The 26,536-nt window shown below is 35.4% G+C and overlaps 2 protein-coding genes across 4 annotated transcripts in view; one reads left to right on the top strand and one right to left on the bottom strand.

Annotated features, from left to right (window-relative positions):
* LOC124170875 (Bardet-Biedl syndrome 2 protein-like) overlaps positions 1-24,046 on the top strand; it is a 37,227-nt gene extending 13,181 nt beyond the window's left edge. For 2 of the 3 annotated variants that reach the window (XM_046549890.1, XM_046549891.1), the window contains 12 exons: positions 609-797; positions 1,837-2,019; positions 7,986-8,208; positions 8,318-8,532; positions 9,044-9,100; positions 10,602-10,784; positions 12,479-12,628; positions 12,850-13,065; positions 14,947-15,113; positions 16,806-16,954; positions 17,037-17,203; positions 23,546-24,046. In XM_046549890.1, coding sequence (XP_046405846.1) covers positions 609-797; positions 1,837-2,019; positions 7,986-8,208; positions 8,318-8,532; positions 9,044-9,100; positions 10,602-10,784; positions 12,479-12,628; positions 12,850-13,065; positions 14,947-15,113; positions 16,806-16,954; positions 17,037-17,137 — 1,833 coding nt within the window. In that variant the 3' untranslated portion in view covers positions 17,138-17,203; positions 23,546-24,046. The remainder of the gene's footprint in view (positions 1-608; positions 798-1,836; positions 2,020-7,985; positions 8,209-8,317; positions 8,533-9,043; positions 9,101-10,601; positions 10,785-12,478; positions 12,629-12,849; positions 13,066-14,946; positions 15,114-16,805; positions 16,955-17,036; positions 17,204-23,545) is intronic. The other variant, XM_046549892.1, reaches the window with a different exon arrangement.
* LOC124170876 (metal cation symporter ZIP14-like) overlaps positions 19,265-26,536 on the bottom strand; it is a 63,926-nt gene continuing 56,654 nt past the window's right edge. Inside the window, exons 5-9 of the mRNA XM_046549893.1 lie at positions 25,850-26,029; positions 24,053-24,212; positions 23,001-23,185; positions 21,377-21,524; positions 19,265-21,116 (exon numbers count right to left, since the gene is read on the bottom strand). Of these exons, the coding sequence (XP_046405849.1) occupies positions 21,390-21,524; positions 23,001-23,185; positions 24,053-24,212; positions 25,850-26,029 (660 nt within the window). The 3' untranslated portion in view covers positions 19,265-21,116; positions 21,377-21,389. The remainder of the gene's footprint in view (positions 21,117-21,376; positions 21,525-23,000; positions 23,186-24,052; positions 24,213-25,849; positions 26,030-26,536) is intronic.

Here is a 26,536-nt window from a genome sequence, read left to right as displayed (position 1 = left end):
GTAGACCTAATCCCAGGAGCATATCCTCTATGAGACCCACCGAGGGTCTTGTTCCAATAGTCCATGTGGCACTAATTGGTCACAGAGTGCTGAAAATTTAATACAATCATTATGAAGCGTAAAATTAAGATTAAATTATGAAAATTCATTCTAGTTAAATGACTGAGTAAATGCAGAATTTATAAAACTATTTTGAGCAGGCTTAGTGGCAGCATAGCAGTGTGCACCAGTTGTTGGTATCGGTATTATGGTGGCGCACTGGTCTATTTAGGACATTTTTCACCCATTCCAATAAAATTCTTGTTATTGTGGGTTTAAGTTTCTTATCTTAAGTTTAGGAAAAAGTCTTAAGAGGATGGAGAGAGGAAGGGGCTGGAGGAATGGCTTGTGAAGTGATAAGCAGAGGATCGATTAATGAAACAACAGATGATTTCTACTGCATATTTTCTAGTGTTTTGTTTACCCAACCATTCAATTTTTTGCTGGTAATAGTATATATGTATACTTATAGAAATAACAGTAGTTATTGTTCAAAAATTAAAAAAAGAGTGAATTATTACTCCAATATTATGTGTTATTGAAGTTATGGTGTCTTTTATCTGGCATAGGTGAAAGATGGTGTGAATTCGATATCAATTGGTAACTTTGGTCGCAGAAAGTATCCTGTGGCTCTCGTTGGTGGTAACTGTTGTGTTCGAGGCTTTGATGCCAGCGGAAGTGAAGTATACTGGAATGTAGTGGGAGATAGTGTCTGCTCCATGGCCTTAGTTGATTTTGACAAAGATGGAGAAAATGAGGTGAGTCTTTGGAAACCCTCACACTGCTTATTTTTAATTTTAATTGTTGAATTTCCCACCTGGATGAGGAAGTATGAAACAGTTTAGTGAAAGATTATGGTTATATTTGGCATGATAGTAATGATTTATGGAACTACATCATACATATATGTATGCATAAACCTATTTTTTCTTGGATAATTTTGGGAAACAAAATGTGGATTTCCTTAGGTTCCTATCCTTTTGTGGATGAATAATTTCAATGTGCATGTATGTTGTTGGATAATTGTAAAATATATATGAGACCCTCAGGATCAACACACTTGTTGTCCACACATCCAAAAATGGAGATGTGGGTTGTGTGGCAGTGCTTGCGGTAACATCCACAGTCAGCGCAGCCCATATTGTGTCCATATGGGAAGTAGAGGCCTAGCAAGACATTATCACTAAAAACAGAAACACAGAAGAGGAGAAAACACTTTCATGGCAAAAATGTTATTACTGGAGCTTTTGAAGCATCTGCTACATTCTCAGCATTAAAGAGGGAACTGGTAGGATATAAGGGAGGCAGGGTCAAGGAAAATGTTGGATGAGGGAAGAGAGGGGAGGGGCTATGAGGGAGGGCCCAGGGGGTTAGCGTAGGGACATATGTACTATATGGTGATAGTGACGTCAAAATAAAACAATGTGATTATTAGGAAAAGATGAATATATTATGACTAAAAATATATTAGAGTTCAATTCTTACCATAATTGAATAGAATTTGTTTTAAGTCTTCTATCATGCCTCAAATGTTTTCCCTTCATAATTCATTCACTTACGTTTGTCATTTATACAATTTATGTAATGATTTTAATGTATATCCTTAATGTAGGTTTTTATATATTGCATTTGTGTTTTTCCTGTTTGACTAATACGAGACACCAATTTACTTGTAGCTGGTAATGATGCTATGAACTGTAAATGTTGTATCAATAAATTATTATTATTATTATTGGCTACCACATTCGGAGCATAGAGTTGCAAAGCTGACAACATATTCATTAATTGCATTTTCAGTTGGTGGTGGGGTCTGCAGATTATGAAATCACTGCTTTTAAGAATGAAATGATCGTTTCTGAGATAACAGAAACTGAGGTCGTGACTCAACTGGTCCCTTTGGATGGGGTAACATTTGCATATGCATTATCCAATGGAACCATTGGGATGTATGACCAGCTTCAGCGATGGTGGAGAGTTAAGGTATGTGATATTTTATGCTCTTGCCAGTGATAAAAGTCTAAAGGAAGATGCTAAGGTGTATAATTATGTAATTACAGTAGAATCCTGATTTAAGGTTTTTCAGCGGGGACACAATTTAAAACACTAAATGCGGAAAAACACTAAATGAGGGCCTGCCATTTTTTTTTCAGTTTTGAGGGTCTGTAATGATTGGAATGGCTTTTTATGAATAAAAAATATTATTTTAAATAACTAAAAGTTGCTGCATGCAGCAACAAATTCATTGATTAAATGTTATTTGCCGAATTAAGGCTGGATAATACTTCTCAGGAATCAGCAAAAGAAATGGGTAGTAAAAATAAGTAATAAGAAGATGACAATTGTTTCAATGAAATATTTTAAGAAAATTATTCATCAACTTAAAAGCATTCCCACACGGAATATTATTATGGAAATTAGTGATTCCATTTTACGCATATTTCAGTGGCCTCGAAGAAAATTTAAATTTTTTTCTGTAAACGTGACATGTAGGTGACTATAGCATTTCTAATAAAATAAAAAAGGTGTAAGTAGGTACTCAAAAAATCGTCATTGCATCAATGAAGATGAGTGAAATAAAGGGACAGCAGAAGATCGCTAATCCCGAATTCTAAAATACCAAATATCTAGGAAAAGGGAGATTTACTGGAATTTTGCCAATTTAACGTTTTCTGTTGCCTCGGCGAAACGAGCGATTTATGAGCCTCCTGTGCGCACATTTTGGATTTCGAGGTCATCCAAAAATGGAGAATCTTTTTTCTAGTATGCGTACGAGTCGATGGTGTGATAACACCAGATTCGTTGTCATATCCGCGGCCTCATACCGGACGAATGGAGCCGGGAGAAGTTGCTTAGGTACGCGGCGCGCTGATAACCTTGACTCCGACTCACCGTTTCTCGGCCGCTTTTAATAAAATTTGGTTGGACCTTGTATAACGATTAGCTAAACTCTGTTAAGTGAAAAGTTTTAATCTTCAATAGAACTGGATTTCATCTGAAAAATTGTCAGTGCCTCCGGAGTTTGGCAATTTCGTCCGAGTTATGATGTCGCAGTCAACCACCAAGGGATTCCTGCTGGATTTTCGTATTTTTCCGCGCTCGTCTATTTTACCGTGATTATGCGGTGATTTTTTCCAGCATGAGCGATTTATTTAGAGTCATGGACCGTGATAGCTCGTCAAAACTCCGATTTTCATTCGCTTTTGACATAAAATAGCACCAGATAAATATCTTTGAATCGGCAGCGATATCAACCAGCCGCATGTCGGTGTATGGGCTCCGGGATATCTAAATTTCGATGTAGAATAATGTGGTTCCGCAGGGAAAGAATGCTCTCACTCACAATCATGACAGGGGAAACACTTCCTCGGTTCTTTCGCTGTTCCTCCGTGGAAACTGACCTTGGAATGGATTATAAGAAGAATCTTCTAGTGAACTGCGCAAATGATATTGGGCCTCTTTTGAAAAGAGAAAGTTAGGCTAACAATGGACTACCCGTAGAGAGTAGAGTTGAAAGGGGCATAAGCCGTCAATTGAAAACATTACAAGGAAACCATCATTGTAGCGGCCCTCGGAGTATATGACTCGTGTCATCAGTCGTCACGTATCATCGAAGGTCACGAAGTGAAGGATAAGGTAGTTGGAGGTAATTAAGGGATGAATTTGCTCCATTAGATCGGATCTGATACAAAAAGTGTCTGGTGTTTGGATCAGAAGGGGAGCGAAACATTACGAGAAGACAAATCACCTAGCTTGCGAGTTGAAGGTCCCAGCGCTGCATTCGCGGAAGAAAGCAGTTGAAGAAGCGTTCCCCGGTAGATTCTATTGACTCTTGGTAAACTTTCATGAGACTCTTCTTGTTGATGAGCAGAAATTCGAAGATTTGGATAATCAATTTGCATGAGCCGTCATGAAAAAACGTAAAATCGGGCAAAAAAATCTTGTGCGGGAAAAATTTTTACGACCATAAATGCGGAAAAACGCAAAATGCGGAAACAATAAATACGGATAATTTTTACATTGCCCTAATAGGGAATGAATCGGGACCCTAAAAAATAAACGCTAAATGCGGAAAAACGTTACATGCGCAGACGTTGAATCCGGATCCGACTGTACATAATTTGTCATTAATTTTACTACTGGTTTTATTTGTAATGATGAGCTGTTTCCATTTTCCTGTCAGTTTTAAGTTGGTCCCTGGCACTGGCTCATGCTCTTAGTTCTGTTTTTCAATAATTTTCATTTTTCATTGAATAATTTTCAGAAGCTGTTAATGATTTTTGTTAGACAAAATGACAATCAAGCTATCTCCCTAGTGATTGTAACCATAGCATTGCTCTATTTATAGTATATATTTAATGTAAATTGTGCTCAAGGAACCCAAGCAGCATGATTTGTCATTTTCAAGTCTGAAAGATACCACTTTCTTCTGACCAACATCATGTTTTTGATATGAAGAGTTATCAAAAATATATGTATCATTATGCTGCGAGGGAACTTATGAGAAGCAAGGGTTTTGTGCCTATTATTTTGGATTCTTTTTGGATTTGGTTCTGATCCCAAGCTCAAGAACTGGTGGAACCAAGAACCGAGGAACTGAAGTGTCCAGGGGCGCCGACTTATAAAAAAATATTGGGGGGGCCCATACCGCCGGTCTTGCCTCGGGAAATTTTCTAAATTTTAGATAAAAAATAGTGTTTTTTTTAAGCCTTTTAGAGGGGTCATGTGATCAACATTAGAACCCCGAAAACTCGACTCTCTATAACTCGACACTTCGGGAAACTCTACAAGCCTGACACATTTTTTGGCTTTGAAAAAAGAAACAAAACATCAACAGCACTGTATTTTGGTAAAAAGCTAATTTCATTTACAGTTATAATTACGCTCATAGACTATTACAGAGCAGTGAATATGTAGCTCTGAACAAATTAAAATTATATATAAATAAATCCTAAACTATCATAAAAAGAATAAAACATAAAATATTGCTGTTGCACAGCAATAGCACTTTTATTAATAAGTGATGTAGGTAATTTAAGTTTACTTTGAAGAAGACTCCGGGTTCATTGAATTAAAACAATATCTCAACGTTAATCCTTTAATACAGTTAGCAACGTTTATAAAGTACGCCTAATACTTTCAGTGAACAAGTATGTAAATAGCGGGTTATAATTGGGTCTTACTCTCTAAAAATACTGAAGTACTTGAAAATAAATAATACAGTGCTATAGTACGAAACATAGATATAATCATAATACATAAATACAGTACTTACCTATCACTAACATTTTGAAACTGAAAATGTAACATTCTGTATGAATATATCTGTTTTATAAAGATTTTTAATATTTCTATTAATACCATTATTAGTGCAAGAGTGTCTTTAGAAAGGTGCAAATGTCGACCGTCTGACCGGATTACTGTATGTGAAGTCGCTGATGACTGGTCGGATATCCAATTCATCCGAAACATCTCGGTAGGCATGGAGAACAGCCGAGTTGTTCAATCGCTTCTGTCCCATTGTTGATCGAAGACATGATTTCAGACGTCTAAGGGCGCTAAATGACCGTTCTGCTGTCGCTGTGGTTAATGGAACTACTTTGGAAGCAAACACTCTTGTTCAACTGCAATAACCTGCGTGAGTCCAGTGGATGCAAACGGCTCAGTAATGTAAGATTGCACCGTTTCACAAACTTCAATGTAGATAGCTTTGTAGTAATCCTTTGGAGTTTTGAAAGTGTGCGGTGAGCTGGATTTGTCGTAATAGAATATTTCTTTGGCATAAGTCGATTCCGAGTAAGCGAAGGATCATTAACTTGTGAAGGTTTCTCTTTAAAACACAATTCCCAAAAGTGCTCAAAACTATCACGCCTTCCATTCAATATACAAATCAAGCCCTCATATATTTTCCCGAGATCAGCAACACTTAGATGAGAGCATTGAATCTTTTCATTGACATCCTCTACTGGGTTCATTACATGGCAATAAAGACGTAAAAATAAATGAGTCTTAAATTGTAACATTGACTCAAGGTAGCCTGCACATTTGTAACCAGCCTCTGTTTTGTCCTCTGCACTAAATGTTTTGAAAAACTCTAGAAGTTCTTCAAAGTTTTTCACTATTCTCAAAATACTGGAAGCTCGCATTGTCCATCGAGACGGGCAAAGAGGTCGTAGACCAGGTTGACCGTTGGCGCTCTCACAGCGTATGCTTCTGAAAAGTCCCATCCTTTTGGTGGATTCCCTTACGGTGTTTATTAAGTCCTTGGCAAAAGCCATAATATCCCTCATACATGTAAGAGCGCGGAGACTGTCTACAACTGCCAAGTTTAAACTGTGAGCAGTGCAGTGCACATAACCTGCTTTTGGTTGTACATCCAAAACTAACTTTTATAGTCCAGCAGGGTGAACTCCATATTGCAGCGGCGTCGTAATGTCTTGAAGTGTCAAGGCGACGCGAGGCGGAGGCGCGCAGGGTTTCAGGTGCTTCTGCTTTCCGATTCAGTCCTTTAGCAGTCGCCGCGGCCGCAGCGCTGGCCCGCAAGGCTGCAAATTGGTCATTATTACCATTATTGGCCATTATTTCTGCTGATCTTGATCATTAAAAGTCATTATAATTCTAAAAAGTCTCTAAAACTCAATTCTATACCCTATTTACTTACAAGTAGGATGAGGATTTTTGGCTTTTACTCGCCTAAATCAGGGTTGTTATATGAGCGCGAGAGAAGGATTCGCGGCAGACAACTCCAAGCTGCGTATGCTTCGGAAGCGAACGTGTAGATGAGCCCGGTGCGGCAGCAATGCCATCTGATACCCAGGCGCAAATCGACAATTTCTGACTAGCAACTTTGTTGCACCGTCCACAACAATGTAGTGAGGGGGAGTGACCAATCCATCAACCAATGTCTCCTGCATACATCCTGTTTTGGTTGACCATGAAGGCAATGTAGCCAGGCAGTCAGGCGACAGATGAGTAGCATTATGGTAGGGGTGAGATTACAAAATGTACGAAAGTAGCGAGCGAATGCCTAACCTCCACAACTAAGTTTTATTGGAGAACAATACAATGTTACAATACGGACAAGATCTTACGTAATATGGTTCCAGTCCCTCGTTACGTAAGACCATGTAAGAAAATCCTAACCCCCACTCTCCCTCAAAACGTCATCCATAATACTTAGTAGGAGCAAGGAGGTCCAATTTCTTTTTTTCTCTAAAATCCTATATTGTTCTTTTTTCAAAGCCATCTTATGTGTGAGTAACTACGGTAACACAAAGGGTCCAAAACGCCACAAACCTCCCATTATTGTCTGGCCGGTTTCAGTAGGGTTTATGTTGTATTTGGTCAATTTGTGATCATTATTGGAGCAAAAATAAGTCATTCTTCCATTTAAATCAACCGGGAGGCAGCTTACATCCCTCTTGGCCCGCCAGTTTGTACCCGAAGGTTCACGCACCGGGAAAAATTCAAAGTATGTCGCAGCCCCGAAACACTATCATGATTCACACCACTTTTTTCAGTTAACATGTTTAATACCGTAATAATTATTGTTTTATATCATCACTGAATGTATTTTAAAAGGTAACTATCGTCAAACAAGGAAAATTAAAAATACCAACATATTTTTGTGATTTTACAAAGCATAATATGACTTAATTAATTTCTTGAATTATTGGGGGGGCTCGAGCCCCCTCAGGCCCCATGGAGTCGGCGCCTATGGAAGTGTCCCATCCTTAGTTATTGAAATGCTTGAGATTTTCCTCAGGGGAAGTGCTGCATAATTTGTTTTCATCTAGTTTATGAAATATTTTTAATTTTTTGTGTTGTTTGTTTTCAAATGTGATGTATTTTAGTTATGAAATCTAATAACCTTCAATTAAAAAACTTTATTCATATCATGGGACACTTTTAAATTCATCCATATTAAAAGAAATTTTCTGATATTGCAGTCCAAAAATCAAGCTGTATCCATTATTGGATTTGATATTGACGGAGATGGTGTAGAAGAATTGATCACTGGATGGTCTAATGGAAAAATTGATGCTAGAAATAGTCGCTCAGGAGATATAGTTTTTACTGAGCACATGAATGATGGTGTTGCTGGAATTGCGAAGGCAGATTTGATGCTCTCTGGAAAGGATGACTTAGTGTGTTGCTCAGAAAATGGAGATGGTAAGTTGGATATCATAAGTTGAGCTAGGTGTAGGCTTTAACCAAACTGTCTGCCTGCCGGTCTCTACTGTAATTTTTTCATTTTTCATGGTGAATATCTATTTTCCAGTAATGGGATTCCAAGTTGGACAGCCGACAAGCTTCTTACAGAAATGGCAACCAGGGATAGAAGAAGAAACAGTCCAGGATATGATGTTAAAGAGGAAAGACTTGTTGCAAGAATTGAAAAATTATGAGGGGAATGCAAAGTATACTGACAGATCATCAGGAAGTGCAGACCGAAGTGTAAGAGGAGCTCGTGCAGAAGAGTATGGAGTAATTCCGGTAATTAAAAAATTGTTGTAGTAGTACTTATTTTTGAGCTGCATATTTGTATTGCTTTGCCATATTTTGGTTACAGGTGTTTTATAGTTTAAATCTAATGTTAATTGTGGTAGGCCTCCATTTTTCCCTAGTGCACACTTTTCAATTCAATGTATTTCAAGGAGAGTGCAATACGCAGGAATTTTGTGCAAGATGTATTGTAATTTGTAATTTTTGAAGAAATTTTGTTTTCACACTTTTTTAAAGACTTAAAAAAGGAAAATAGATGATTTCAAGGTAAATTTCTTTTGAGTGGTTAAATGTATATTTTATCCTGCCTGATTTTTACAGATCATATCTTAAATTTTAATTTTTTTGATCCATTTGAAGCAATTCCAAGAGTTTTAACTTAGGGTTTTCTCTCAAAAATTTTTCCTTATTAATGTAATTACTCTAAACTTGGAATTGTAAGATATGTTTCCTGCATTCTGATGATTTTCTCTTTTCTCTTTCTTTCTCCCATTTCCTCTAGGCTCACACAAGACTTCAGACAAGAGTTAGTATAAGCATGGGCAACTCTCAAATAAAGGTGAATGAAACTTTTATATTAATTTCTGTCCTCTGAGCTGAACCCTGCGTTGAACTTAGTTGAGAATTAATATTTTAGAGAAGGCATTATCAATAGATTTCACTTATGTTCTATATTTTTAGTAATATATACCCTAAATTTCTGAGTAACGCACTCAAGCATAATGCACAGGTCAATCTTTGGCTATTGCATGTCTCTAAAATTTCAAGTGTGATTTTCCATCTTATGTAATATGTGCATGACACCTACAGAACCATTCATATTCTCAGAACCATTGGGATTCTAAAGTATCAGGGGTGCAGCTAGGAATTAAGGCTGGGGGGGTTTTAGGTGAAACTAATATGTACAAGGGTGTGTGGGGGTATGGTATACCCACCAGGATAAGTGGTAGGTGCGAGATTAATAAATTGGGGAATTTTAAGATAAATTGTTGAAAATGGTGAGTTTTGTGGCTTTCTGAGGGATATTTTATTAATCCTTACACTATTCTATTAGTAATATCAATACAATTAAGTAAAATTGATTAAAATTAAAAATTTCTCTGAGCTCTGGGGGGGGTTTATCCCCCAAATCCCCCCCCCCTAGCTGCGCCACTGTAAAGTATTATCATCATTTCACTGATTTTATATGTGAGTGCTTTGAGATATATTTTATCAAGTACCTTCCTTATAATTTTTAAGCACAACCTACGTTTACTCACCTCTTGTGTAGGCTGTATCAAAATATGTACTTTGAAAATATTGCAAAAAAAAACACGAATCGGAATTATTTTTGAGAATTTAGAGTATCCAAAATAGTCAAATGTTCTCATTTACAACTAACATCATCTTTTTTGTATCCCTTTCATGCACCATTAAAATGATATATGTATGTGGCATTTAAAATGTAAAAATTTTTGAGTATGACATTTTTTACTTTTTATACCTAATATCTTTATCCTACACTTGAAATTTTGGAGACAAGTAATAGCCAAAGATTGACCTTTACATAATGATTGAGTGCGTTACTCAGAAATTTAGGGTACAGTCGAGAATGAGACAAACAATTTTCTTCCAAGTCGAATGCAGTTGCAGCCAGAAAATGGGGAATATAAGAAAATGGTATTGAGAAATTAAGTCCTCATAGTAAATGATGTTTTTCAATTCGCATGTTGGCCATCATTTATGATATTATGCACTTTACATTTAATGAGATGGTGGAAAGCAGGGTGCATATTTAATTCCATCAAAAGTCGTGCAAAATTATGAAATGAAGTCGACGGATTTATCTGAAAAAGTTGAAGATTTTATTCACTGTAAATCTTTGCGTCTAATAATTAGTGTTACAAATCTTATTGTGGTGCACTTTGTATTGGAATTGAAGTACTTCTATCTTGTTGGTAATTGCATGAAAAATGTGCTTCAATTCAGAATTTTTCCCTCTGTTATTGTCTTCCCACATACAATGTATGTTATTTTCTCATTTATTTGTCTGTAAAATATTTTTCTCTTCTCATTTATAGCCCCATGTGGAACTGGGATTATCAACCAATAATGATACTATTATAAGACTTGTTCTGGTTTATGGGGAAGGAATATTTGATGGCGAGACTCATGTAATTCATCCCAAAGAGTCGCAATTATTCAATAAAGTAAAAGTACCCCTTTTCCCCCCAAGAGATGTTCCCTTAGATTTTCACCTGAAGGTAAGTTTAACCTTTCAAGCAACATTACCAACGACTTCAATAGAAATCACATATGTATCATAATATGATCAGCACAGACTTTTTTAAAATAATTTTTATATTTTTAAACAAGGTGGCCAGGAGTTTTTTTCGCTTACTTAATGCACAATTCCATGTTTAGCCAGCTTGCATCACTGTGGTATCACTTGCACACTTTCTAATGGGATCAATTCCTCAAGCAGAAATTATATACTATAACCTCGGCTCATGCCAGGATTTCCATATTTTGTATCATGAGCTTTGACCCTTTTATTTTCAATGTCATACATTGAAGGCCTTAATTTTGCTCATCCTTTGAATGAGCACTTTGTTTCTTTGGCATGCATCTCCCTTGAAATTTACGAATACCTTGTATCTGAGGCATAACAGTCATGGGAAGTTGGACCAAGTTTCAGCTATGTATTTCTTCTCAATGAAACACAGCTACTATCAGTACAAATTTGGGAGTCTTACTCAATCGTAATTTGAGGCAATTTTTCAAGCATCTATATTAGTTGCTGTGGTGAACCTACTGGCCTTTTTTCTTCTTTGCCAAAGATGAGGTTGTATCACAACACACACGTTGAATTCTAAAAAAAGATGTATTTGTATAATTTTGGAGTGTTTTCACTTTTATCCTATATGCTTCATCAAGAGTTTTTGTAATTTAGAATATTAAATGATTTATGAAATGGAAAATGTATTGTTAACCTTTTGCTACCAGATTTAAATTCCCAGTGGTTGATAAATTTTGCATTAAGGTTGATACACAGGCTCCATGTGTTGAAGACTTATATTATGAAGTAAAAAAATTAATATGCAGGCATAAGAGATCTTTATGAATGTTGTAACATTATTTAGTGAAAAACTTTAAAGTGGCCTATGCCCACAGTTTATTTGTTTGAAGTTTTGTGAAGAAAAAGTGGCAAAAATTCAGTGAGGCTGAAGAGTATCAAATGGGCGTCCCTGGCTAAAGATAATGTTTGCGCCCTGACAAATCACATGTTGTGCGTTTTTGGATGTTAGAAACAATGGGCACGTGGATAGCATCAGGAATCATGGCTGAAAATTGCTTTTTTATTTAAAAAAATTGCATGCAATAATATCTACTTATATGTACTTGCCTCAGTCAAAAATTGTGTGGTAACCTTGGTTTATCAGGTTTTACTGTATTACTATTTTTCAGTTTGAGGAATGAAACTTGATAGGTATTTCCCATAGCTCAAGTTACTTATTGCAGGATTTTACATAACTCAGTGATTTCAAGGAAGGTAATTTTGTACTTAACCAGGGTTTAATAAAATTCTGAGTTTTTCGTCTCTCCCTTCCCCCTGTAAAATTTTGTTTGCTTAGTGATGATGGTTGCTTTTGTGGTTCTTCCAAACTATGCACTTTTAATTGGATACTTTTTTGATTGAAATGACTCACATGGATTACCACTGGAGGTAAATTGTAGTAATTTTAATAAGAAATTCATACATTTATGCCTTACTTCACTTTTTAATTTTTTATAAAATCTTAATTTGCTATTTTCAATACAAAACCAAGTCGCTTATCTTAGGCAGATAATTGCTTTTATTGAATTTATCTCATTAATGGATCGAAAATTGTAATTGTTTCAAATTAGTTACTACCTACATACTTTACATGATTTTTCATTCTCTTTTGATAATTAGGCACTTGTAGGTTATCCAGGAAGTGTACAGTTTCATGTTTTTGAACTCACCCGGCAGATTCCACGTTTTTCAATGTACAAAGTAATAAGCTCACATCACACAAATGTGGTCAGTTATGTGTCTTTCAACTTGAGGGAAAGAGTTCAGAGAGTAAGTGTTTATGTATTATATTATCTTGACTTGGTGAAGCCGGATGTAGCCAATAAGTGATTTATCTAGCACAATTGTTTGGCCCATGTATCACATTGTAGAATACAATTACACCTATTATTCAATCTATCTTTTACAACCTCTGTGGTAATAATTCACCATTTTTTTAAAATTCCTATTAGATTTATTCATGCTTTGATTGTGTTTTTTTAATTTTTTAGATATTAATGTGGATGAATCAGAACTTCATATTGCCGTCTGACATCCAATTCCAAGAGGAAGGATTGAATTGCACATTTTCTTCCCTGAGAACGAATGAAGAAATGTCCATGACTATGGATTCTGGTGGAAACTTTGTGATAAAAACAAATGACATGGGTTTGGCTGGAGATCTGATCCAGTCTCTGGCAGTTTTTTTGAACTTGGAGGACTTGCAGGTTGTTTGCATACTATTTTACCATGACTTCTTTGGATGGTCGTGGTTTACCTCCTCTCCTGTCTTTAGTGGGAATGCATGTTTTTGTGTGACATATGTGACCATAATTTGGAAATTTAATATTTTTATCGTAAAATTGAGGAGGGGAATGTTGAATTGAACATACTCCATAGTTTTTAACACGTTGCGTACTGGGGTACATATTTAAATTCCTAGGAACGCCGAGATTGGAAATATGTGCCTATTAGGGCGTAATGCCTTTGGTTTAAACACGGTTAAAATGCTAATTTTAGAATATAACTTTATCCAATCAAACATTATGATGCATCAATTAATTATGAATAATGAACAACAACTGAAAAAGTACTGAGGAATACGTATTGTACGATTTAAAATTGTTTAGGTTGATGCACCTAAATGACGAGAATCTTTGTCACCCGTCGGAACATTCGGGGAAAAAATGATGAGAATTCTCGCCATCCATACGCAACGTGTTAATGGGTCATATGTATTATTTTCCAGTGCATAGTAGTCATTTCACTGTTTTGTTTTAGAGTTTATCATTAAAATTTGAGGTAGTTTGTGGGACAATGGAATGGGAAGAAAGGCAGGGGAAGGACCCAAATCAGATATTTTGGAAAATTTTTGAGGGATATAAAAGAGAAGTAAAACCTAGATACATATGAAAATTTTGGCTGATATGAAAGCTCAGTGAAATCATGGGGATTAAAAATGTCTGTGTTCACATATCTGAGGATTATATATTTCAAAAGGCTGCTCAACCTGAATCTCTTTGCAAGTTAATTTCTAGGTAGCTGAAGCAGTGGTTTCCTTAGGAAAGTAGAGGTGTGTTATATAGCCCTGGGCTCTGCTTTTGTCACTGATCCTCAAGCAGCTTTTAATTTTTAGTATGTGAATGTTTTAAATTGTGAATATTGAATCAAAATTGAAAGCTATGATGTGGTTGAAGGGCTCCTTAATAGCATTGAAGAGTCTTTGTGACTTCCTCAGTTTATTTTACACACTGGTTTCGGCTGTGAGGCCAACTTCAAGCATGGAGAAAGGTTTAGTACTTTTACGGAACTCCATTACTGTCGACGTTTCGACGTCCAACTCGGCCATCATCCTCTGGGATATGAGGGTTTATATTGGTCAGGGAAGTTGAGAAAATGTTCAGGAAATAAAAATCATATTTTGTGCTCTCCTCCCATTTCTCCTCCCTGCTCAACCAACTTCAACCACTAAAAGCCCCCCTTCCCTTAGCAACTTCGCATAGTATATATAAGCCTGTCCCCCTTCATGTTTTTCAGTATACCCGAGATGGTTGGACAATGGCTCTGTGTTTAATAAACTGTGAAAGTCACAAAGTCTGTTCATTGCTATTATGTAAATATTGGGTAAGCTCTTCTTGATTAGAACTCAGGGGTGCCGACTTATAGAAATTATTGGGGGCCTATAATGGGGTTCTGGCCCCGTAACATTAAATATATAAATCGTGAGTTTTAATTTTTTTTAGCATTTTAGAAGAGTCATTTGATCCACATTAGGACCCTGATAACTGGAATCTCGATAACTTGACACCCTGGGGAAAATGTCGAAAGCCTCAACAATTCGACATCTTTTCCTCCCACCGATGTCGAATTTTTTGAGGGGGCTCGGGCCCCCTCAGGCCCCATGGAGTCGGTGCCACTGTTAAAACTCTATTCTTGATGGTACATTCATCTGTGTCTATGAAAATATTGATGGTGAAAAATTCATCTTTAACTTTCAATTTGGATGCAATTTATGGTTATGCCATTTAAAGATTATTTTTTCTCTAATGTATTTATTGTGAATTATTTTACTGATCTCTTGTATTTGTAAAATTTTCTATGCATGATAGGTTGTGGCACACTTCCCCCTGGAGTTAGAGAAGTTGAAAAAATTGATGGAACAAATGCCTAGTATGAAGGAAGCTGAAAGTCATTTAGTGAGGGACATGGCAAATTCATCTGCTTACATCCGGAAAAGCATCGTTCAGACGGAGGATTCATATCTTCTCAATGACTTGTATGTACAATTCCTGCATGAATTCAGATTTATTTCATAAATGCTCAAAAATGATTTATTCCTGTCATGGCTGCATTTAAAGCCCTGCAAAATGGCTTCTGTAATCGGCCGCTATTGATTGGCTGCTAGTGTGTCATTTCTCATTCTATGGTTATGACTGAAAAATGGGCAGAGATCTCACAATTTGGTGGAGTAATTGGAAACCTAAGTCTCAAGGAAAGTCCCTCAAGTGCAACCCCCAGATCTTGTTCAAATTTTGCTATCTGGTAGAAAATAGATACCCATTAGGTGTAGTTTTCCAACACTCAATACTTTTCGAAATATTAGGGGTGGAAAGTACTAGGAAAACATCTGAATTTATGAAACCTGCAGTGCGACAATAGACCCATATACTTTTTTGCCAGGTCAAAGAATACTGACTGTACATATATGTATTGTTGTTATGTGGGTTGCGTAAATTAAGGAATTTTTCCTTTATGTTCCGTTGCTAATATCTTGAAAAATAATGAGCATTGGTGGCTGAAACAAAAACAAGACCTTGGGGTATCCATTACCTATCACCTAGCAAAATTTGAGTGAGATCTGGTGGTAGCACTTGAGTGACTTCTCTTGTGAGTATGGTTACTCTCAATGATCAATTGTCGAGTTCAGTCATACTCACCTGTCCACCTAAGAAATCATGCCTCACTCTTTGTAGCTCTTGGAATGCTTCCATAACAGTGGAGCCCACTTATAATGAACCTGCTAATAATGATATATAGCTTATAACCAAATGAGAGCCATTCTGCATCAAAAGAGGACTATTGGCCATGTAAAAAATCCTGATTTTAACCCTTTCACTGCTATGAATGTAGTGAGTCAAATTATAACGAAGTTTGTCTCCTGGTTAGATATATATTTTATGCTTTCAACCTTTCTAAGCAATTATAAATGGCAATTCCATATTCATTTAAAGATTCTGAAAGCTTTAGCATTAACAAAGTATTTTTGCCCACGAATGCTCAAAGAGAAATCTACCATTAGCACCAGAGCTCCTCTTCTCAGACTAGAAGAACACATCAACTCTCATCAACTCTCATCCCCTCTCACCAGCCACCCCTCCCGGACTCCACCATCAAAGAATAAAAGCGTATACCATTTTTAATATATGTAAACTAAATGAGGAATCATTGTCACAGGTAGCATTTATGAAGCTAAGTTTTCTAATAATTCAAACGGGGTCAAAAATATTAATACTTCAGATGCAATGAGGTGTCTAGAATATTAATTAGCATAATAGTAACTAAAACTATTAATGAACAATAAAAGCTTGACATGACTATTATGACTGATAAAGTATTGGTAATAACCTATGATAGAAACCTGACTTCATTAAAACTTCGCGGGTACTCGTCATGTTGAATAAAAACTTTTGGGCTATGTTGTCACGTAAAGATGTCAACCTTATTGTGGTGAAAACTTCTAGATTAAGAGTTGGGCATTTTTTGAAGCAGCATTTGTTTTATTGTTTGATGTGGTAATATAATTAACATTATCTTTCTTATGCTTTACGCGGCGACATAGCCTAAAAGTTTTTATTAATCAGAAACCTGACTCTCTTTAAGAAATTTGGATTCGTTTATTTTTAATGGTTAATTAATCGTGTGGAGCTGTGCTGGAAACTTGAGTCAATGCCTTTTCATTCCATTTCAGGGACAGTCTGAAGGAGCACTGTTTTAATTTGAGTAAAATCACTGAGACACTAATTCATAATCATAAAATATACTGTGATACCCACGAGGAAAGTCAAACAATATTGAAAGATATCAACCTTATTGTGCAGAAAGCTTCTAGATTAAGAGGTGGGCATTTTTTGAAGCAGCATTTCTTTTATTGTTCGATGTGGTAATGTAATTCACTTTATCTTTCTTATGCTTGTTTCAGTGGGAGCATCAAAAGCTAATCTAATTCAGCTGTGCCATACAGCCGTAGAAAAAAATAACTTCTCCTCCTTGGCAAAAATTTTTACCACTGGTGTTGCCTAGGGTGGGATAAGAATCATCTTTGGTATCAGCTTCCAGAAATGCTTTTCATCATCTTTTTGGATGCATGTAAGTGCTAGCTGTAAATATTATTCTCGATGCACTGATTAGTAGAGGCCTTCACGTTGTAGAAATCAATCTTACTGATTTTTGAATGAAAAACTTTGCTGTTTCTACAATTTGGAACTTTATTTTCCTGACTAGTTTCGATACACTGTATCATATTCTAGCTAGTCCTATGAATATGATACAGTGTATCGAAACTAGTCAGGAAAATAAAGTTCCAAATTGTAGAAACAGCAAAGTTTTTCATTCAAAAATCAGGAATATTATTCTCCTTTTTGATTATATTCAAATGAATGATTGTGCTTATGGTGGTAGTGTAACTGCATTGGTTGGTATTGAGTAGTAATGGGTTGGTTCAGTTCTTTGGATCTCAGTTCCACTGGTTCTTGAGATTAAAACTGGAATTGACTGGAGCCGGAAATATTAGTTTAAAAAACACCAGTTTCAAAGCTTTTCTTGAGCATAATTTTCTTATCACTTTACCGAGGGTGCACCCAGGATCAAAACTAGGGGGGGGGAGGAAGGGAAGGAAGCTGTAGTTGTTCAGGTTTTGGTACCTAGTTATAACAGTTATTTGCTCGTTCTTTGTTGATTTTGGGGGGATCGGGTTGGTGTGGTGGCTAGAGTGTTGGCTTCCCACCCGGCGGGCTTGGGTTCAAATCCCAGCAGTGGCAGAGAATTTTCAAAGATCCCTTCAAAATTTTAAACAAGTTTTCTTCAAACCCAAGAAAAGTGATTTAAGTAAATGCATGGCACATAACTAGAGGAACAAAATCAATAAAGTATGGTATGGTATTTGGAGGAGGCGACCGACAGCTGAGGTCCCTGCTTGATCCCTGCTTGAATGTTGTGTGGAGGACATTTCAAGCGCAACACTGCATCCGTCGGATGGGACGTTAAGCCGTGGTCCCCTTGGTGCCTTTCGTTAAGAGCAGGCTAACGCCGACGCCGGGTTTCTCCCCACCCTTCCTTCCACACCCTTCCCTCATGGCGCAAATGACCTCAGCTGTCGGTCGCCTCCTCCAAATACCATACCATACTTTATTGATTTTGTTCCTCTAGTTATATGCCATGCATTTACCTATATCACTTTTCTTGGGTTTGAAGAAAACTTGTTTAAAATTTTGAAGCTGTGTAATATTTTTACTTGTAAGGTGTGGGAGCACCTCCCCCATGCTGGGTACACCTATGCGTAGTATTTAAGAGTGATGTTATGGAACCAATCTCTAAGGATATTTTGGTTGTAAATGTTACCATTGGTTTTATAGCATCAGTCAAAATGTTCCCAGATGGTCTTCAGTCTTAAAGAGTCCCGAAATTGCATTTAAATGATAATATGCTGGGGCTGAATCTCCAAACTTAGCAAAGATGAGATTCTGCTTCTTCAGAAGAGTAGTTTTGTACATTTTAATGTGAATTTCTAAATTTAAAGCAATGAATTTATTATACATTCTGTATAGTTAATTCATAATAAGCCACTGTGGAAATATTTGTGAAGTTAGAAGAATGCTTACCATTCTTGAAATTTATATTGTATTAAAAATAAAATAATTATTGAAGACTGTGGTAAACCACAAAGTAACCCAAGTAATTTATGAAAATTTCAGTGCTTATTTGTGGAAGATTGTGAAGACCATTTAACTATCATAAGTAGAGTTAGTATTAATTGGGTGCCACACATAGTTTTTTATATAGATTTGGTAAATTTTTGTAAGAAAGGGATTTTCTATGCAAAGAATAAAAATGCTTATTACATATGGGAGAAAAATTAGGTCCACATTTTTACTGTACAAATGTGTTTCACTATACTGAGTATAGTTTTAAAAATTTTGGCTATAGTTGGTTCGTTATTTTACTACGTGGACTATTTCTATAAGCTCATATCTTCAAAAGGGTAATCGACCTATGGCATCAGTCAATGCGTTTCCAGATGCATGGGCCTCAATCCTAAAAGAGTCCATAAATTGTTTGGACATAATAGCATTCTGTGGCTGAATCTCCAAACTGAAGCGAAAATGAGATTCTGCTTCTTCAAAAAATAATTGTGAAAGTGAATAAGGAACATTTTTTTGTGATTAAATTCTTTAATAGTGATGGTATTTTCAATCACAAGGTGCAAACAAAATTTATGTAATACTGGTTTAGCTATAAATACAACACATAAAATGAATATATAGACATACAGCATACTGGCACAAGCTTTTTTCAGGTACCAGTTTCTTTCAAATAGTAGCACAATAATGTACTTAAGATAATACAATTCATGCATTTGAACAATAACATTTCATCACACTCATTTTTAAAAATCTTAAGATTCATACAGTCATTTCATCTGTAAATATCACACAGAACATTGTCTTTATGACAGTATTTTTTCTTAACACTCCATATTAGTTGTTTTGCTAGTTGTTGTATTTACTGCCATTGGTATCCTCCCTGCTTCTTTTGTTGTAAAATTAATAATTAATAAAATGCCTCATTAATTATAAATTCATAATATTCCTTGGCATTATTTTTATCCCCAATATGGGTTTGAGATTTTTAATGATCCTTTATACTTTGGCTTATTTAACCTAACAGCGAATGAATGTGACCACACTCATACCATTCTGCTATTTCATGATAAAAGTAAGTTAATATATGGTTTCTTCTATTCTTTTCTGCGTTCGCAAATTGAAGTGCCAATGTGCTTTTTTCTAAGGTTAACTTCATTTAAAAAAAGACATGAACTTCATAACATGTCTACATTGTAATGGGAATAAGCTCTAACTTACATTGTGTGTTTGTAGCAGTATTTACTTGAACATATTGTAATAAAATGGCGAGACATTATTGAAGTGAACTAAATTTACATTTAGCAATTCAAAGCATAACAAAGTCTCTTTTATGCAACAAAGTTAATAAATTTACTGTACTAAGTCTTAAAGTGGCCATAAATATTTAATATTGTCAATTTTCTTGGAATTGGCATTAAGAAATGAGTATGTATCAGGGATTAAAAATTGACTTTTCAGCCAATTGGGACAGATTTGAAATTATCAATTATATTTGTTCTATATCCTCTCCTCCATTTTGTAAATATTTAAAATCTATTTGTGGTTACTTTTTCAAAACCTTTCTGTCTCTCTTGTGCTATCTCCGGTATTGAATCAGTTTATCGATTAAAAATTTGTCAAAATTGAGTTATTTTGATGTACTTGATGGAAATAGCCATGATAATTTCTTGTTAAATCGTGATGACTGTAGAAACATTTCAATGGCAAAGCATAAAGACAGACTGAGAGACTGAGGATACCCAAACTGACTTTAGTAAAATATTTATTAACTATATAAGCATAAACGTCCATAATACATATGTCTTCTAGATATGGGAGAAATGCTAATTTGCCCGCGCACATTAGCATTCTAATGCTGAAAATTGTAAAATGTGGATCGCATTTTATTGTTGACATTGGTGCTGAGCGGATAAAAGTCCAATCCTGTTAATTCAATTTTTGCTGCAACATTAGCGTAATATTTGGATGAAAAATGATATTTAGCACATAGCAACCTTCATGTAGTGAGCGTAAGAGTCATTCATTGCTGTAGGCTTATGGCTAATCATGGAGTATTTCCAAGAAATGAGAACTCAAAATAGTTTCATATCTAAGATGTTTTTTTATAAAAGACCAGGGGATTAGGGTAGGTAACTATGTATTATTTTCCTGTCAATCCAGGTCAACCTTAGAAACTAGGTACATAAATAAAAAAGAATGAAGTCCCACCTACTAGGTAGACATATAAAAAAATGCACTGCATTTAAAAGTTCACATTTCTTCACAGGACTGTTGTGGTCCCATGACGTGAAGTTAAAATATAAAATGCAATATAATAATATACGTGTTGTGTTGAAGAGAACATAACCATTCTGGTTGACCTGAAATATAATGAAATGGAATTCAAATTGTTTGTGCCTTTCACCATTATTGTAACTCAATTAGTTTTCCATTAAGTTTACACTTGAGATTCATATGTTTTCTATGCTTAAAGACTTTGTCATTAATGAATATTGAATGTGAATATTTTCAAAATTACCTTGCGCCACATTTTATTTTAGCGAGTAGTTAAAGATGTACCTCCAATTTCGTCATAAGAAATTAAAATTTTGAAATTTTATTTAAAACTGACATAATTTACCTTTGAGTGGTGTCTATAAGTATTTTGTTACAAGAAACAAGGCTAGAGATCCAATCAACATGCCCAAATTTTGCAGTGTGTATGCCACTAGTGAAGACTTTAAACCATTCTTCTTTTCTTCATTGATCATTTCTTTCAATTCTGGTACCTGCATAAAAATCAATGCTTTAAAATAGTAAAGAAACACGTGACTATTTGTTAGAGTCACAGAAAATTTTGCGTAGAAAACCAGGGAAAAAAATTTCTGAACAAAATCGTTTTGCTTGATTGAGACTTAAGCGCATCAACTCCTGATTTCATGTGTCATATGACTCGCGTTTTGCAGCTGAGCCATCATTCTTCAAAGCTAATGACTGGAAGCAGAAAATTCAAATCCCTGTCAAGCCAAAAGATTTTGCAGAAAATTTTAGCCGTTAAGTTGTAATTTATTTTATAAGTACTATTACAGTAAAACCTCTATGTAGTGAACCTCTTTACATCGTAAATCTCCATACTTCATACCACCCCTACGGTCCCGTCAGATTTACATGTAAATTTATAGGCAAACCTCTTTGCAGTGAACCTCTTTATATCGTAAAATCTCCACTTATCATACCAAGGAGATACCTCCGAGACGGCCCAACTGCCTCCGCAAATCGTACCGAGACAACTAGAGACCATAATGCAGCCGCGATTATGTATATGGAATGACATTTTCAGCAATAAAGGTTTCACTCTTTTTTTTTCCCTTATATACCTTTAATATGCTGTAATTTTCACGTTAATTATTAGTTATGGCCATTTTATTCCATATGAGAGCATACCTAACAATAAATTAGAAAAAAGGTATCCAACTATCCTAATCATTGTGTATTTTTTTATTAATTTAGTGACTGTTGAATTGAGAGAGATCACATTGTTTTCTCTCGAATTATGGTAAAAATCATGCGATAGCGCTTGCTTTCTGTAATTATTAAATAATAAATATATGTTCACTGATGCATTCATGTTTGTTTGAATACACAAATATAATGGTTTAAAAGACTGTGGTGCCTTTCATTTCTGAAGGATATGAAACAATGGTGCCTATCACTGAAACCTCTCTATAGTGAACCTCCATACATCGAATTGCCCAAATTTTGGTCCCCTACATTATGATGTAAAGAGGTTTTACTGTATTTGAATAATTTTTTCAAGTTTCTTTGGATTAATGAAAATTAATGAAAGGAGTGGTGCATTAACTGGAAAAATGACCTTTTCTTTTGACCTTTAGGCATAGGGCAGTGCTTGCACTTGCATTTGAAACATTTTTTAACCTCTCCAATCAAAATTTAAGAGGCTTAGTTATTTGCTGATTAATGTACCAAAAAGAAAAATGTTTTGGAGAATGAGATTTGCCATGAAGAAAAATTGCACCTTGTCTGGGATTCAAACAAAATGTCCTAAATTATATCAGAGAAGCTACCAGAAAATAAATTTGGTAGTCATTTGCTTTCTGTCATTGCAATCAATTCCTCTTTCCCTTAATTATAACTGTGTCACCAATTCTTGTGCATTCATAGTTCATTTCTTGCCTATTATGGTGGATGGTAATTAATTATAAAATTGGTTGGTTGATTTGGCTATATGTAATTTTTTTTCTTACCAGCTCTCCCAAGGAAATGTAAAGAAACAGTCCACCAGCAAAGGCATAAATGTAAATGCTTGCATCCAGCTGGCCCAGTAAAATTCCAGTTATTAGTCCCAGAAATATTGTGCATGCTGAAGCATAATTGAACTTCAGTGCTTTTTTAAAGGAAAATCCTGATTTCATTAGCACTGCAAAATCTCCTGTAGCAAAAAATCAATTAGAAAATGAGTTTGATATTCTATAAATGGTTTATGTTTTCTCTGTCATTTTTATTTCATGAGAAGCATGGTAACCAATGTGTGTCACTAATATTGTGTGAAGCATTTAGTCAAAGTTGGATTATTTCCTACTACCTAGGTTGTCACCACTGGATTTTGTGACTGGGATTAAGAGGGTACAACCCTGGAAATGTGGGAAATTAGCATTTAGGAATATCAAAAGGAACATTATTCAGTAGAGAGTGTCTTATTTAATAATTATTGTTATTCGTGCTAAATAATGATGCATTTGAAAAAAGAGAATTCTGTGTAATTTATTCATGTATTATCTACTGATTACAGGAAGAGTCCTGGTTTTCTGCTTGTTGTACTTTTCTGAAAGCATTGATGACTGTGAGGGAAGACATTTTATCCGAGATCCTTGTGATATTGTTGTAATAATGGTGCTCAAGATCTTTTATTTACAAGGTATATATCTCTAAAAAATAGAGCTTGTTGCATTTTTCAGATCCGAAATTGAAAAGTTTTTCCATTTAGTTTCTTATTTATTTACTATATTTTACTATCTTTGTATTTAATTTTTGGCTAAAAAAGTTTAGATTTTGATAAATTAGGAATGGGTGCAAATATATGTTCTCGTGAAATGTTGACTCCAGTCACTGATTTTAACTTGAGCGATAAGTCATTGATAAGTGAGTCCTAATTTGAAATAGGAAAAACAGAGCTCTTTATTTTGAAATTGAATGCTAATTACTCAATAGGTAGCTGCTAAAAATTATTAATATGTATGCACACATAATTGCTGTTCTTAATTTTATGGAGAATTGACTATTTATGTGATGCACTTACCAAATTCGTGAGGAAATTCCTCACAGGCCACACCAAGACTAATGCTGAGCCCTGTAGCTAGACTTTGGCTGAAGCCAGCTCCAATTGACATTCCATCGACAAAATTGTGCAGACCATCTCCAAAGATTATCATCACGGCAGTTATTTTCTTCGATTTAACCTAGGAAACATGGATTGTGAGGATAGTAATGTGACATAATTTGAATCTGAAATTGTTTTCCTCGTAATCCTAATCAGAGGACAATTGCGCAATTAAGGAGTTACATTTTGTTTATTATGAAAGATTACATAAAATTATAATCATTTGAAGAATCGTGGTGACTGAATTTGAAGTACAATTAGCATTTAAGGCTGGTAATATGTGAGCATGGTTTGCAAAAGTTTATAACATGTTACATGAAATGATTATATTATATGTGTATATATGTATTGAGTGAATTGCATATCTTCTTAAAGACAATGAAGGAAAGTTTAATTCCTGGGATATCTCAAATTCAATGAATGAAATGAAGTATGATGATAAAGTGGCCCTTGCTTATGTTTGCACTGTTTGTTGGGAGCCAAAAATATTTGAAATAAACTAATCAGTAAAAGCAAACTCCTAATTCTGCGAATTAGAAAAACAAAAATCTTTAAAAAATGAATGAAACTTCAAAGTATAGGGGGTAGAATTCATTGGTTCATCCTGAACTACTGTGTGGCTTCAAATTTGATTTTCCAATATTTACTCTACAAATACATGCATCTCTGAGTTTTATCTAATGGGAAGTGATATTTTGAGCCATCACACTCAATTTTGCCCAATTTATGGCTATAGAAGTTTTGAATAAGTTTTAACCCTTCGCCACTAATGCCGGAAATATCCCTCGGTACATTTCTTGACCCGGGAGACAAAATATAAGTCGGAGATTTTCCTACGCAGGTAGATGAATGCTGTAAATATCCGGGTCTTTTCTCTCGTCCTTTTATGATGGCTGCAGGTATGCGAAGTATTAGTTTTGGGATCCAACGCAGAGGGGCTTAGGCCTTACCCTCGAAATCTGGGAGCAGGTTCCCGCAACCCTCGTCTTATATTATCCCTTTTTGTGGTAAGGGTCATACATTTTTTTGTTCATTCAGTCATTTGCAAAATAATTATTTTTTCCTTTCTCAAAAAATATAAACCAATAATTGAATTCTTTGTCTTTTGAACAGCATTATCAAATTTTAAACAAAATTCTACCATGGATATATTGATTTCAGCAGCATAAACTTCAACCAGGAAATTATTGATGCATTAAATCCAATTTTATCGACAGTACAGCTTTGTTCAAAATTTGACAATGACCAAAAAATCAAGAAATTCAATTCAAAGTCTGCAATGCACGAGTTAGCAACAATTATACATGTAGCTAATACATATAAACAGATCATAAGTTGAGTGCGAACCAATGCCGCTGGTAGGGTTATAAACCCAGGAAGAAGTGAGCCCAACTACCTTCAGACTTCGGAGTCCGAGATAATGCAGAGTCCCTATTAGGAGGGGTTGAAAAAATTTTGAGCTGAGAGTGTTTGATTATTAGCAAGATGCTGCTTAATGAATGTCCTGCAAAAATGCTCTGTACATGGATAAAAGATTCTCTTGGGGCTCAGTCAGCAGTCATGCTAAAGAGAGAACTCCACCATAAGGAAAGGGTTAAATCTTCACTTCGAAATGTATTTTTTACAAAGCATTTTAAACATTAGTTAAATTAAGCCAATTGAATCAGAATTATCTTCATGTATTCATAGCATCTTGGCTTGAGGTTGCTAATTTACCTTTTCTTCTTTGATGGAATCTGCTCTTTCTACGGCATTTAGGAAGCCATTATTCTCCTCCTCATCCTGTAATATTTTGGTGGTTGTCATCTCTAAACCATTCATTGTTGGTTGGTGATCTGTTAAACTGTGGACATCATGGTTTACCCTTTTATTGTTATGACTATGGCCATGGCTGTGCTGAAGAGAGAGTTAAATAAAAAATTTTGGGAAGATTGTCAAGTCATTAACTTTGCTCAAATCAGCAATAAATCATTTAAATAACAAGATTTTTATGAAGACAGCTTTTAAAATAGGAAGTCCCTCATCAATATATTGCCAATATTTAATTGATGCTATTTAAAGATGGATTACAGTTGGTGAATGTTACTGTTCTTTCAAATGTTAAATAAAAGGAAATTTCATACATGCAGTTCAAACTTATACTGGATAATTTCTTTGATATACAGGCATCCCCCGAGTTACGTAAGAGATGCGTTCCGGCAGACTATACGTAAGTCGAAATTTACGTAAGTCGAACCTTTGCGTTGGCGCTTCAGAAATTGCTGTATAACAAGTTGTATCGTACAGGAATGAGCGCAACCACATACGCCACCACATCCATCGCTAGAACTGCAAATTTTCACGTTGATTGCTGACTTGGGATTTATAAGCGATTTTTCTACAGAAATTAATGAATTTTCCTTC

This window comes from Ischnura elegans, chromosome X, assembly GCF_921293095.1.
Source record: "Ischnura elegans chromosome X, ioIscEleg1.1, whole genome shotgun sequence".
Classification (NCBI taxonomy): domain Eukaryota; kingdom Metazoa; phylum Arthropoda; class Insecta; order Odonata; family Coenagrionidae; genus Ischnura; species Ischnura elegans.
The sequence above is the reverse complement of the archived record's forward strand: the minus strand, read 5'-3'. Positions and strand labels throughout refer to the sequence as shown.